Source organism: Nicotiana tabacum, chromosome 4 (genome assembly GCF_000715075.1).
Source record: "Nicotiana tabacum cultivar K326 chromosome 4, ASM71507v2, whole genome shotgun sequence".
Classification (NCBI taxonomy): domain Eukaryota; kingdom Viridiplantae; phylum Streptophyta; class Magnoliopsida; order Solanales; family Solanaceae; genus Nicotiana; species Nicotiana tabacum.
In genome coordinates this window covers 142,831,331-142,846,325 of record NC_134083.1, presented here as the reverse complement: position 1 = coordinate 142,846,325, position 14,995 = coordinate 142,831,331, and the positions used below count along the sequence as shown (strand labels likewise).

The following is a 14,995-nucleotide window of genomic DNA, read 5'->3' as shown; positions in this document are numbered from 1 at the left end:
ATCGTCAAACTCGAATGGCACATCCTTCTCTAACAACCTGCACAAAGGAGAGGAAATATTTGAGAAATCCTTTATAAATCAGCGATAAAAACTTGCATGTCCCAGAAAACTCTTAACTCCTTTCACTGAAATCGGTGGTGGAAACTTTTCAATTGCTTCCACCTTAGCCTTGTCAACTTCCAGTCCATCTTTGGACACCTTGTTCCCCAGCACTATACCTTCACGTACCATAAAATGGCACTTTTCCCAATTCAGTACCAGATTAGTTTCCTCGCACCTAGCAAGCACTTTAGCAAGATTGGTCAAGCATTCATCAAACAAACACAGAAAAATCATCCATAAAGACCTCCACAAACTGTTCCACCATATCTGTAAAAATAGTCATCATACACCTTTGAAAAGTCACATGTGCGTTACATAACCCGAATGGCATTCTCTTAAATACATAAGTGCCAAAATGATGTAAAAGTGGTCTTTTCTTGATTTTCCGGGGCAATAGCAATCGGATTAAACCTCGAATAGCCGTCAAGAAAATAATAGTATTCTTGTCCAGCTAACCTGTCAAGCATTTGATCAATGAAGAGGAGAGGGAAGTGATCTTTTCATGTAGCATTATTCAACTTCCTATAATTTATGCATATTCGCCAACCAGTCATAGTCCTATTTGGGATTAATTCATTTTGCTCATTCACTACAACAGTCATACCCCCTTTTTAGGTACACATTAAAAAAGTGTTAGACAAATGAGAAGAAATCGAGCCACTTAATTACTTCTTTTCTTACCACCTCTTTTATGATTGGATTTAGGCGGCGTTGATGTTCTACTCTAGGCTTGTGTCCCTCCTCCATGAGTATTTTGTGCATGCAGAATGCAGGGCTAATACTCTTTATGTCAGACATTGTCTAACCAATGGCATGCATGTGCTCCCTTAGCACCCTTAAGAGCTTTTCTTCCAGCAAGTTAGACAAATGAGAAGAAACAATCACAGAAAAAGTGTTAGAGCTTCCAAAATATGCATAATGAAGATGAGATGGTAAGGGTTTAAGTTCCAGTTTTGGGGCCTCCTCAACTGAGGGTTTAGGGGGCGGGCCGATTAGCCTATCCAGAGGCTTAAATTGGGATCTTTCTCTAATGTATTCGCAAGATGCATCCAGAATTTGCAACATCTCCTCAACCTCTTCTTCAAGTTCCAAGTAATTGAACAACATCAATGCATTTTCTAGTGCGTCTTCTTTAAACACACTTGGCTCTACGGCTCGTTCATTTATCTCCACCACAGAAATCATGGCCAGGTCCTCGTAATGACGAGGTAACTGAATGGCTCGATATATATTGAAGACTGCTTCGTCCACCCTCATGATCATCTTACCTTTTCGGACTTTGATAATTGCATCCCCAGTGACCAAGAGAGGTCGTCCCAAGATGATAGGAACTAACTCATCAGCCTCATAGTCCAGGATGATAAAATCTGCAGGGAAAATAAACTTCCCAATCTGTAGCAAGACGTCCTCAATTACCCCCTCAAGATAAACAAAAGATCTATCAGCTAACTGTAGCATCACCGTGGTGGATCTCGAAGCTCCTAAGCCCAATTGTTTGAACATTAACAACGGCATCAGATTGATACTTGCACCCAAATCACACAAGGCTTTACCCATATCAATTTCACCAATCCTCACGGGGATGGTAAAACTACCCGGATCCTTAATCTTTTGTGGAAACTTATGTTGAATCATGGAAGTGCACTCCTGAGTAAGTGCGACAGTCTCAAACTCAGTTAACCTCCTTTTATTTCCCATTATATCCTTAATATATTTTTCATATTTTGGGACATCACGGGGCATGTCCACCAAAGGGATGTTCAAGTGTATCTACTTTAACATATCTAGAAATTTGTAAAACATGTGGTCATCATTCTTCTTTCTCAATCTTTGAGGAAAAAGGGGGTGGCACCCTCTCTGATATATGCTCAGACTCTGTTTTGTTTCTCTCATCTACCTCTATAGATTTTGGCACTCTTTCTTCTTCGAGCCCAGATGACTTCTTTTTCTTCTTAGGCACTTCTACCAACTCTCTCCCATTTCTCAACGTCACTGCATTGACTTGAGGATTTTTCTCTGTATCACTTGGGAGAGCTCCAGTAGGTCTAATATTCTGATTGTTAGCCATTTTCCCATACTGCCTCTCTAGATTTCTGAACTCTGTGTGCAATTGTTGATTTTCAGCCATAACTTTCTGATTGTCTATCAAGAGCTTTTTCATTATGTTAGTCAAACTCTCTTCTGCTTGCTGTGGGAGTTTAGGTGGATGATTGTAATTAGCTTGAGCCATGTTATTCTGATTTCCACCCCAAGAGAAGTTAGGATGATTCCTCCAGTTCGGATTGTATGTGTTACCATATTGAGCATTTTGATTCATCGGCCCTCTAGCTTGTTGCCCCACATAGTAGATAGATTCAGGATTCACGGGGCATATGTCACTTGTGTGACCTTTACCACATAACTTGCAGCAAGCAGACATCTATTACACATGTTGCATCTGTTGTGCTTTGTGCATTGTCATTTTATTCATCTGATTTGCTAATCTCGCTATATCTGCCCTCATGGCTGAGAAATCATCAAGCTCAATTACACCTGCTGCCTTTTATTTAAGTGCTCTTCGTGGTTCCCCATCTCCTTGCCAATTATTATCATTAGTAGTGAAATTGTTTAGCAGGATCTGGATTTCACTATACGGTCTTGCCATGCAACTCCATATACTGAGTCAAGATTTATCTTTGATGTCTCGTCCAACCCATCAACGAAAGTGTGACCCAACACCTCACCAGTCTGAAAATGATGTGGGCAGTCTCTGAGTAGCTTCTTGTATCTTTTCCAAGCTTGACGAAGAGTCTCGCCATCTCGTTGTTGAAACCCAAGAATCTGGCTCCTCATCGACTTTGTCTTCTTAGTGGAAAAAAACTTGATTAAGAATTTTCGTGCTAGATCATCCCAATTGTGTATCGAGTTTGCGGGCTCCTTCTGCAACCATTCTTTGGCTTCCCCCAGCAGTGAAAAGGGAAACAACGTCAGTCTGACATATTCTTTGGAAACATTCGGATAATTATAAGTATCCGTAATTTCCAAAAAATTTTGAATGTGTCATTGTGGATCTTCATAAGATAGACCACATACTACCCTGTGGACTGAATCAGCTGTACCATGTACTGTTTGAGCTCAAAGTGACCCGTGATATCAAGCTTTACTATAGCCTAAGTCATATTAGCAAGATTAGGCCTTACGGCCTCGATCACTAGTCGCTCTTCATTACCTGCCATCTCAAGTGGTTGAGGTTGAACTACGATGCCTAACTCTCCTTCTGTTCTAGTTTTGGCTTCAACTTCCCTCCTTACCCTGTGAAGTATTCGTTCTATTTTAGGATCAAGAGGAAGGAGGTCGTTCGCACTTCTACTCCTCCGCATTCAAGAGAAGAGCATGCGTTATCACAAATAAAGCAAACTAAAAATTAAAACTTGAACAAATAATGAATAAAAGCTTAACTTAAATAAACAATCAATACTAAGTCCCCAGCAACGGCGCCAAAAACTTGTTGGTTCCCCAAGTACACGCAAGTATACGTGGTCGTCAAGTAATAAAGTGACTCGAAAGTCGGATGTCGAACCCACCGAGACTTAGATGAATCGTTAACTAAGCAAACTAAAATCAATTAACTGTCCAAGATAATCAACAATGTTATTTATCTACTAAACTACTTTTGCAAATATTGAACAAGTAATTAACTAATTTATCAGGGATGCAAACGGGTGTTTTGGATTTTACTTAGAGGAGTTGAAGATTCCAGGGTTGTGGTCGGTTTATCAATCCTATTAAGTTTTATAACCACATTTGTTAATCCAGATTATCAAAGGTTGCTAATTGACCGGATCGTTTATATGAATAGCATGTTCCCACAGTACTACTCGCCTGTTCACAATATATTAATCCTATATTCCTATGGTATTGAGTCTATCACGAACGAATATAATACGGTTTTTAACTAAGCAAGATTGTTAGATATATTCCTATCCTAACCGTGAAATCGTTCCCCGAGCCACGGGTTCAGAAACAAGCTTTCTTTAATTCTACTCTAATCTAAATACGGCTTTTCCAAGTATAGCATAGATAGTAGGGTAAATTGGTAGCTACTACAATTCACAAGTTAAAAGTAGAATTAAAGAAACAACTATAAGATGATAATCCGAATTAACGAAGATGTAATTGATAAACGTTAATAATCATGTCAATCACAACCCTAGAAACTAGAATGCTTAGCCACTCATGTTCGTAGTAACAACTTTCCAAGTATTTTGCATAAACAAATTACAAAGAAAAAATGAAGGAATGAAGAATTCGATGATTTTCTCCTCCAAAGAATGTTCCCAACGTCTTCTCTCCTTAAAAAATAGTCTCCTTAGGTCTAAAGTGTGTCCAAAGTCAGAAAATAACGGTTTTTCATGTATTTATACCAAGTAGGGTTGGGCCTAGACGAAATCTCCCTTTCCTAGCCGAAATAGAAAAACTTGCAAACTTATTGCTTTTCATGCGTCGCACTGTGTGTCGCCTCGTGCGTCGCACTAGTGCTTTTTACTGTCAGACCAAAAAACCCAGTTTCTGAACTTTGAAAATTTCTGACATAAAATTACACTAATGCGTCGCACTGTGTGTCGCACTAGTGCACTTCTTCAGCAGTTGCTTCTTCCTTGAATTTTTACGTCCAGAATTGATCCTCGACCCCCGAACACAATCCCGGCTTAATCCCTTAGACTTATACTCAGACTTCAAAGCTCCAAATATCTCGAATTAGTTCCACAACATCTACATAACTCGGAATCGCTCCTACATGGCATAAAACACACAATAAGTGCAATACACTAACAATTGAAGCTCAAACACAATTAAAGTGTAGTGAACTAGAGTGCAATAAGCGATTAGAATACGAGATTATAGCCTACCATCAAATGTCCTTGCCCTGATTGTTCTTGCATGTCCGACTCAACGGAAACAGAAGGCCATTGAACAAGCAAATGAGATATGAAACCTCCTCTATTTGAAAATAAGATTTGTCAATGTCATGGATTAATGAATGTTTTCTAAAACAAAAATGTTACTATATTTGCTCTCGTGTAAAATAAATTGTGGTTCTTTGTAACACAGAATAAGTAGTTGTACTTCTGTTTCGTTGCTATAAATAAATAATAATACTTCATGTTTGCTTTCATGAATATTGTGAATCCTATGGTATTGGCTATTTGCCTCGCTTCTTATTGTTCAAACCATGCTCTGATGAAACAAATTCTTATAACCCTCCAGATTATTCGACAGACGAATTAGTTTTGCACTTCAATCTTATCCTACGTTGTTAGAAAATCGACGACTATAATATTTTTGATAGTGGAAAATAGAATAACAAAAGTTTTCTGAACAATCCAGTTGGTTTTCCACCGAGGGCATTGTCATAAATGCAATGGGTTAATTGACAAATATATGATGTAAATTTACTACATATTTGTCCTTTTATCTCTAGAAGTATGCCATATTTCCTAGTTTACCTTGAATCGATCAAAAAATGCATATATACAGAGACAAACAAGAAACAAATTTTGCCCGCCAAGCCTTGTTCATTTGATGACATATCAAAGTGAAATACTAGTTATTTTTTTCATTAAATGCCTATTGGTGTTCAAAAGTTCCTTTCCAAAAACCTGGAGAGGAAATGCATCTTGAGTTGACGATAGTGCAACTTGTCAGATATATTGGGTCATATAGTATTTTTCCGTTCTCTCCCCCGATACACCAAAGGCTATTCCCTTCCATCCCTTGCATAGATAAAGAGTTGGTTTTTTCATGCTGTTAAAGACTTAAATAATGATATTTTCATGTTGTCAAAGATTTGAACAATAAAAAGGATGACGAATGCCGATTGAATTGGGTAGTCACAGGTTCAAATCCTATCATCCCTACCTATTACTGCTCCTTTGAGCAGTAAGGAGGGACTATATAGTAAACTAATGTCATAAACTATAAAAATATTTCCTTTTCGCCATATTAGGAAAAGATTTCCTGTATACTCCATGTGAACGCTATAGGAACTAGCGTCAACATTTCATCTGTTACCAATTATCATCAGTTCTTTTTTAGCCACAAAGCAAATACTCAAGAGTTTCACAGTCCGCGTGAAAAGGGAGGAATGAAGAAAGAAAAAATGATATATTTCATCAAATTCTACCTCTTCATAGCTTATTGGCCACAGAACACTTCCATCAGCAAAGGAGTGAACACAACACAAGAAGCTGCACGAAAGCAATTATTTCTTCTTTCCTTTTGCTATCTAACTCTGTTTCAGTAGTAACAGTTACAAAATAAAAAAGGCCAAATGAGCTAATTAATAATTAGCCATAGATTGCTCTGAAAATCAAAGTCATGCAAAACAAATAGTCTTGATAAAGGGCAAAAAAGCCTATGGTGGAAACAGGTAACAACGATTTTATCACATGAAAATTTAGATCTGTGATCCCAGTGAAACGGTTGCTTCAGTGCTCCCCATCCTGTGACGGACGAAAATTAGAAAGTTGAAGTAAACATTAGAACAAGCATATAAAATTGAAAGTAAACCTTAGTAGCAACACAAAAGCATAACTTCATGGCACAGAATACAAACTCCACCTTTCCATCTTTCTAATATGGGTGATGTCTAGGTCAACATGTGCGCAACTCGATTATTCCACCGGGTACCTGGTAGCTCCCACCAACACAGGCACCAGATATTATAACTCTGCCCACCAAGGTTAGGCAGATGGGAAGAAACCACCTACTATTTCTTGCCTCCACTAGGAATTAAACATGAAGCTTCATGATTCTCCCCGTACTTCATTAACCACTAGGCCACACCCTTGGGTCCCTTCCATTCTCACACTCCAAGAAAAAAGAAACAGTGCGCTCAAGAAGGAAAAACAGACTAAACATGTCTATCAAGATGAGTATAGTACGTAGACAACATAAAAGAAAAGGTAAGCTATCATGCCACAGGAACAGATGACAAAATCAGAATGCAGTGCTAGTAGAGCCCAATACATCCTAATATACATGGAAAACAATTGGGCTACTATTAATCAGCAGTAGCATTTCTTATTAAAAGATTACAACAAATATGCCTCCATTCTAAGCTAGTTTAGTTGGTTATATAAATCCTCATTATCCATTTCGCTCCATTTAAACCCCTAACATCGAAATACTCAATAACTTGGGGTTTCTCAAAAACTGAAGGTTCTCTATATTTTTCTACTATATACGAATCTCTAAATAGAAAAACTCATTGCAATACTGGAATCAATGCAAGTGTACCAACCATAAATCAAACTAGTTGGTATCGCCTACATGGATCTTTTGCTTCCATTAAACAAAAGACCGGTGCACGAAGCATCCCGCAACCACGCAGGGAAGGCAGCACCTCAGAGGGATGTTATAGAGGTTCGCAAGCGTCAGTGACTGAGTCCACGCCTCGAACCCATGATCTATAGGTCACACGTAGACAAGTAAAACGTTGCACTAAGTTCCCCTTCATTGTGTTCAATATTTTGTAAAATCTGCTTGCATTCACAGATATTTGAGGCAATTTTTTCCACGTGATCCTAAGTCTACCCATCGCTTTTTAAGTTTTAACAACTTCAATATACATGGTTTTACACCAAAAGATGGTGCATTTAGAGGTCCACTTACAACATGACCGCATCATCTCGAGAGACCTCTCAATTTAACCTCTATTGCGTTATCCATATCTTCTATTGGATGTGATAATTTTAATCTTGTATAACCTTTTAACATTGGCATTTCTACAATGCACTTATCAAACAATTTGAAAAAGGGAAAATATGAGCAACAATTTTTATACTCAACAGGACGGCTAATGTTCAGCAGACGGGAACAAAATCTACAGTTCTACATCCCCCTCCCCCCGGAAAATAGTACAGATGTCTGGATTTTCCCCCTAGTAAAAGTAAGTATTCGGGTTCACCCTCCTGTACACTGTCTGTTTTCCATTCCCTTCTTTGACAAGGCGCATTTCTTTTCCCATATCACAAAGGTACTTATACTAGAAGACACCTTTCGTTGTTACTTTAATCCAAAACTTCAATGAAATGAAGTAGGACGAAGGAAAGGTGATTACCACTTCCTTAATGATCCTGAGAAAGGAAGGAGAGGAATAAAAGGAAATTCTATATAAACGATGGAAAATAAAGGAAAGGGGAGCAGAAATGGATGCCGCTGCCAGATCAGTTGTCAACTATCTCCTTGCAGTGCAAGGCAGGGCAAATCCGATGCACCTATCCCTATCACCAACCCCAATTAACTGCCTAAAATCTTATGGGGTAGAATTTTTATTGCAGCATCGCTAAAATTCTTCAGGGTTATTAAAGTTAGAGAACAAAAGAAATTGTTAGCATAAAGGGAGCAGTTTTTTGATAAGTACATAAGGGAGCAGTAAGAACTTCACGTGAAAATGTTATGTTGTAATTACTTAATATCAAGAAAATAAAGGTGCCAATTCTGGCTGTGGCTGTGATGGATTTGAGGGACAAGGTGGCCGTACTCCTCTCATGTGGACAGGTTCGTTTGGACAAAGGTACGCCAAGATTCTAGCAAGATTTCAAATGTACTGTGAGGAGCTAACTAATATATCTATATCCACTTACTAAACATTTGACATGAATAACAAGAAATAAATGAAGAGTCTGATTGACATAGGGCACTAGGAAAATGACAGCGCTGTAACAGTTATGGACCGTTTGGACAGTGAGGTATCATTGTACCTCTGTAATAATCACTTAAATACAGAAAATTAGAGAACCAAAAAGAAAAGATGGTTCAGTTACAATCGATCCAGCTGATTCCTTGTAGGCTGTAGCATTCGCCATATCTTCCCCAGATTAACTTCCGAACAATAATCCGTTTTCAGTCTTCAAGAATTGAAATTTCTATTCTAGAAACAATTATTCTTTTATCAATAGCAGAACAAAATCAATTGCCACAGCCAAGGAAGACACGCAGAACAAGTTATTCATACAAGGGGTTTAAATTGTCTGAAAAATAGGGATAACAACATTATATTGGTGTAGGATTACAGTAGTGTAGGGGGTGAGTGTTTGATTTCAAAATAAAGGAGGTGTATTTGCAATTGAGCCATATTACAGGGGTGCTTACTGTAATTAACCCCAAAATACATAGTTCTAAACTGAAATACCAAATATTTTAACCATCTCTATGCAAATATATAAGATAGCTTTGTAGCTCAACATTGCAAGCTAACATCTTGCTTCATGAACAACAGAACAAGAAAGTGGTAACAAATGAAAGCCTTTAAACTTTAAAAATGCACCAATAAATGCTACCTTCTACCATTCCCTGGCCCCAAAACAATGGCACAACAAGGGACTTCTCACCCCCCCCCCCAACAAGAAGGGGGGAGGATAAAACAAAGAAAGTAGCATAATTACACAACCATCATCTCCAACCTGAATATTTCTGTCTAGCCACAAGAGAACAGTTTCACACAGCTTATAGAAAAGAATACTGAGCATTCACTGAATATCATCAAAGATGGGCAAGCCTATTTGTATTTCCCTTACGTATTAGCTTGGCAAATAGAAATAGAAATAGATGCAATGTACTACCTTGGTAATAGGAGCCTCAGAAACATTAGCAGTTAATTTTCCAGGATATCCACCAAATTTCTGAGAGCATTCCGTGTATGCAGATCCTAGACCTGTCCCAGCACCAAATGCCGTTGATGCCCAGCGTGTCACAGGACTCCCTAAGATGACAATCAATGAAAATGAGTCAACTTACTACATTATCTGTCTAATATATATTGGACAACACTTGGAGAAACACATCAAAGAAGAAACAACTCTATTCATATTATATAGATTGAAAAAAGCTGCAAGCATGACCAAATCAATGCCTAGACATACAACTACCAAAAATTTCAAGAACAGAATGGGAGATTGATTATCAAGACAACAGCAAGCAATATTACAAAAACAACTATTAAGCTACAACATTATCAAGTCGACAGCATGCCATAATACATTAAAAGAATGTAACCTCTTGTATGCTAGGTTACATCTGTTCCCTTTTCGTCTCTGCATCCAAAAACTGTCCACATAGCTAAGCTTCAACAAGAACTACTTCTTCAAGTTCTCCCTCTCTTTTCTTTTCTTTTTTTTTTTTGTTTGATAAAGTAAGTTGTTTCATTGATTGGCATCAACAAGATGCAGAGACTACAGAAGTAGATATGCTAGCTCCATTACAAAATCTGGTAAGACCCTTCATGATAATGGCTAGTCTAGAGTGAGGGAGCTCACAAAATCTAAAAAGACAGTAGAACTATTTACATAGGACTGGTTGGACCAACAAAAAAGACTACACAGACATCTGCCTTGATTCTGAATGGTTACGTTGTGTTTATGGGAACTTGAAGAAGAAGAAGAACTACTTCTTCAAGTTCTCATAAACACAATGCGACCACACAGATTTAAGTTAATAAGAAACCAGCTCATAATCCATCCAATGCTATTTTCATCAAAATCACTGCTCGTTACTGCTCTATCCATACACTTCAATTCTGAACGTTTTTTTAATGGTAAGTCATTCTTCAATTCCGACCTTCATTATTGAAGGATTTAGTTGGAAAATTGCATCACATGTATAATTTATTTTGTTCTTTTTTTACACGGAAGGATAACTTTATTGCACCAGAATGCACCAAGCAGGTGCAAAATATGTATGACATATACAACATGTACAGCGTGAAGACAAAAGCTGGCAGGCTAAAAGCTATTACTTCAGCCTCAGTTTGTTCGCTTAAATAACAATGGAACATAATTGCAAGAAAGCCCCGTTTTGTCATTCCCATAAGCATCCATGCAATTCATAATTTCCACAATCACTAGATCACACACACAAGACTATGCAAAAGAACAGCTGGAGTTTTAACCAATGCACCGGGCTTAACAAGCAAAGTTATGTGACAATACTAGTGAGCACAAGAGGCTGACAATACTCTTGTCTAATTAACCATTACCACACAACACAAATTCAAAAACCCATTTCGGCATTTCTCAACTTCATCCCTCCAAATCCCACTTTTCACAATACTAACATCACACGAGCAAACTAAGCAAAAGCGCAGCTGAAGTTTCCAACTAAGAAGACAGTAACCAATGAAACAAAATCCATAAATAATACAAGACCAATTTATATGCGTGTGTAAGTGTATCAGAAATGATATAATGATACAAGACCAATATGTGCGTGCACGCGTGCACACACATTTCCATTTCTCAGTTACGATACCAATTCCACAATCACCACATCACACAAAAAAACTAAGCAACAAAACTTCTCCAATTTCCTTAAACAGTATTAGAGGGGGGGAAACATAAAAGCATTTCCACTACTGTGGTAAAATAACAGAAGAAGCTGGCAAGCAAAAGCTCTTACTCCAGCTTCAATTATCTCGGTACAATCCACGTAACTATAATATTACGAAAATGAAAAAAGACACCCATTTCAGCATTTTCCCAATTTCATCCAATCAACACCGATTTCATAATGATTAGGTCACACAAACGATACTAAGCAAAACAAAAAACCATAGAAACAGCATAAAGGCAAGTCAAAAATTGTGAGTTTGTGAAAAAAAAAAAAAAGGAACTCACGGAAGAGGAGAAGACCAGCAAAGCCACCGATTAAGGAAAAGTAAGCGAAACGGCGAACCCCCAAATCAAGACAAGCGTCCCACTTTGCGTCCAAATTGTATTGTGGAGGAGGTACAATTGCTTGTTCTTGCTTCTTCTCTTCTGCCATTGCTACGACAGATCTCTCTTTCACTGCGTATTAGGTTTCAGTTCCTTCTATTAGATCTTTGATGAACTTTGAGCCGAGGGTTTCGTTTTTCTGTCTCTACGCTTCTTTCTGGAGAATATACGAGTCTTCCCCAATTTTCAAGTTCTTGGCTCAAATAGTCCCTTAAGTTTAGTGATATGTCTATTTCCCTTCTCTATTTTCATTGTATCACTTTTAGCACGGACAAAAAACAATAATAATAAATATGCACATGAGATCCTTTTAAATTTAAAAAAAAAACATTTTTATTCAACTGACCAAATATTTAAGCGGATCTTTAAAACTACCGGAGATGTCACGTGACTTTTACATGATCGAAGTAATTAAAAAAAAGACCGTAATCGAGATTAAGATTTTGTTCTACAATCTATTTTTCCTCCAATAAATAAATAAAAATCCAAATGATAATTCCTGCAAAATTAAACATATCTATATTAATAATGAAAATGGACCTTGATCAAAGAAAAATTGAAATTGGGCAAGAAACCCCCAATTGTCGTTGTTTTTTAGGTTAGTCACATATAAGAAACATAACATCCTTGTTATTTTTAAATGATTCATATGAGAATTTCATCAATTGAACAAAAAATACTCAATTTTGACGAAGTTAAGGATCATATGCTCTCAAGAGTCAAGACAGTGGTATAAAGACGAAAATAGACTAAACACTTATTATAAAGCTTTTGACAAAGTTAGCCGCTCGTCAAAACCTATAAATAACCGCCTAGCCCACAATTGCATATTACAACTTGTAGTAAAAAATAAATAAATTATGTTAACTAGTATATCTGTGCCGCCCGCCCTCCCTAGTCGCCAAAGTCCAAAATTTGGCGATGGATCGCCACTTCTCTAGCAGTCATTTATTGATTCTCCTTCTTGCACTAAGCAATTTCTTCTATCGGATTATCGTGTCCGTTGGAAAGTTTTCGATTGTACTTCTTTCTTTTTTTAAATTGAAGAAATCATGACTTTCGCAAAGAAAGAGTATGAGTTTCCGAAGGAGATCGGAATTGGCCCTAAAAATCTAGGTTGTTATGTCAATGGCACGTGGAAAGCTAGTGGCTTCATCATCTCCACTGTTAATCCCGCCAACAATCAGGTTCTTAATTTTTATCGATTTTAAGTTTTTTTTTTAATATTTAAATTATACTACTGGATAATTTAAAGCTATTTTGTGGATACAGACTATTGCTTAAGTTGTAGAAGCTTCTGGCCAAGATTATGAGGAAGGCATGCAAGCTTGCTCTGAAGCAACAAAGATAATTTGGTTCAAAATTCACCTGCTAAAGTAATGTTTATGATCTTGATGATGGAGATTTTATTCTTCTTAGTTTCTGCCGCCATAAAAGATCCTAGAAATCATTTTCCTTGTAACCTCTTTCTTTTATGTGTATTGTTAAGGAACAATTGTAGTTTGGTTTAAAACAAACATCTAGTATACAATTTTAAATAATTTAATTTCAGTCCCACCATTAGTATATATTTACATGGATATTTATGTATTTCTTTTGATAAAAATAGATTTAAATAGTGGTATATTACAAAAATATATACAAAATAGAATGTCACTATGCAAAAATTATACAAAATAGACTGTCACTATACAATCTATATACAATAGACTGTCACTTTACAAAATATATACAAAATAGACTGTCATTATACAAAACATATACTAAATAGACTGTTACTATATAAAATATATACAAAATAGACTATCAATGTACAAAAAATATACTAAATAGACTATCATTATACAATTTATATACATTAGACTGTCACTATACAAAATATATACAAAATAGACAGTCACTATACAAAATATATACTAAATAGACCGTCGCTATACAAAATAGACTGTCACTATACAAAAAAAATATACAAAATAGACATTTCGGACTATTAGATATAATATGTTTGGGCCGGAGGGACATCATGTCAATGGAAAAAAATATGGGCTATTAAAATTTTGATCGGCTATATAGGGTAATTTACTCTTTATTATATCACCCTCTCCACATTTGCAATGAGTGCTTTATTTGGGCCTTTGGGCCACAATTGATTGGGTATTGGTCACTAAGGTTTGGACTGCTTTTAGATTTTAGGGAAAATTACGTGATACATCAAATTTTTATATTATATTTATTATTTGTAGCTATATTTTCAGTAAGTTTACCATTCATAACTATATTTGAATTTTAAAGCAAATTCATAAAATATGAGATTAATTATTTTGAACTGAAACAAGAGAACAACAAGCTCTCATAGCTCAGTTTGTGAGTGCCTACTTAGTTAGTGGAGGTCTTGAGTTCGACTCTCACCAAGAGCATTTTATGTTTCTGTATTTCTGTACTTCGCTTTAGTTATATTCATTGCGTGAACGAATAGAGCGCCTACGAATATTCATGTTTGGTTATACAAGTGTAATTACATAGATTACTAAATATTTTTTCAGATTAACATGTAAAATAATTTTCACTGTATGATAAATATTTATTTGTTTCCTCATATGAAAAATATATTTGAAAGGAAAAAAAGAATTTGAAAGACTGCCTTGTAATTACATCCAATTCTTTACTCCCCTTGAGAATTGGAGAGTGTAATTACTCCCTCCCAATTACACCCAATTCCCCACTAACCAAGAAATTACTTGGTCAAACAAACATGTCAAAGTGTGTAATTACACCCAGTTACACTCAATTTCAATTCCCATGTGACTTTCCAAACAGGCTATTAAACAGTAGCTACAAATGGTAATTAGACAAATTATAGTTATTAGGCTCTAAACTATAGTGGCTTATGAAAATTCTTCTAGATTTTATCATATTATTGCTTGGTTAAAAAATTATTATCTGCATTTGGTACAAAGGAAAATGTTTTCAAATAAAATGTTTTTACCATATAAGGCGGAGAGTAGTGTATGAGAATAGTGTTCTATAAAAGATTGAAAATAATATATATCTAAGCATTACTTGAAGCAAGTATTATGGAATAAAAAGTTGTAATCTGCAATGAAAATTAACGTTGGCTCATTTCCCCCGTTTTTGTGGAG

General features: G+C 36.4%; 2 protein-coding genes across 2 annotated transcripts; both read right to left on the bottom strand.

The window, feature by feature from the left end:
• Positions 1-903: 903 nt before the first annotated feature.
• LOC107777508 (uncharacterized) lies at positions 904-1,800 on the bottom strand. Its single transcript, XM_016597548.1, has one exon. It carries the CDS (start codon positions 1,798-1,800, stop codon positions 904-906), a length of 897 nt encoding a protein of 298 aa, XP_016453034.1.
• Positions 1,801-6,330: 4,530 nt separating this feature from the next.
• LOC107777504 (MICOS complex subunit MIC10-like) lies at positions 6,331-12,108 on the bottom strand. The gene is made up of 3 exons (XM_016597543.2): positions 11,757-12,108; positions 9,708-9,847; positions 6,331-6,584 (listed from the first exon to the last, which is right to left on the bottom strand). The coding sequence occupies exons 1-3, from the start codon at positions 11,902-11,904 to the stop codon at positions 6,570-6,572; spliced, it is 303 nt and encodes a 100-aa protein (XP_016453029.1). The 5' UTR covers positions 11,905-12,108; the 3' UTR covers positions 6,331-6,569.
• Between the last annotated feature and the right edge of the window lie 2,887 nt (positions 12,109-14,995).

Coding starts and splice junctions, on each gene's coding strand:
- LOC107777508 (XM_016597548.1), bottom strand. CDS start 1,800: ATGGGAAATAAAAGGAGGTTAACTGAGTTTGAGACTGTCGCACTTACT.
- LOC107777504 (XM_016597543.2), bottom strand. CDS start 11,904: ATGGCAGAAGAGAAGAAGCAAGAACAAGCAATTGTACCTCCTCCACAA. Junction 9,848..11,756: donor TGCTGGTCTTCTCCTCTTCC/GTGAGTTCCTTT, acceptor TTGTCATCTTAG/GGAGTCCTGTGACACGCTGG.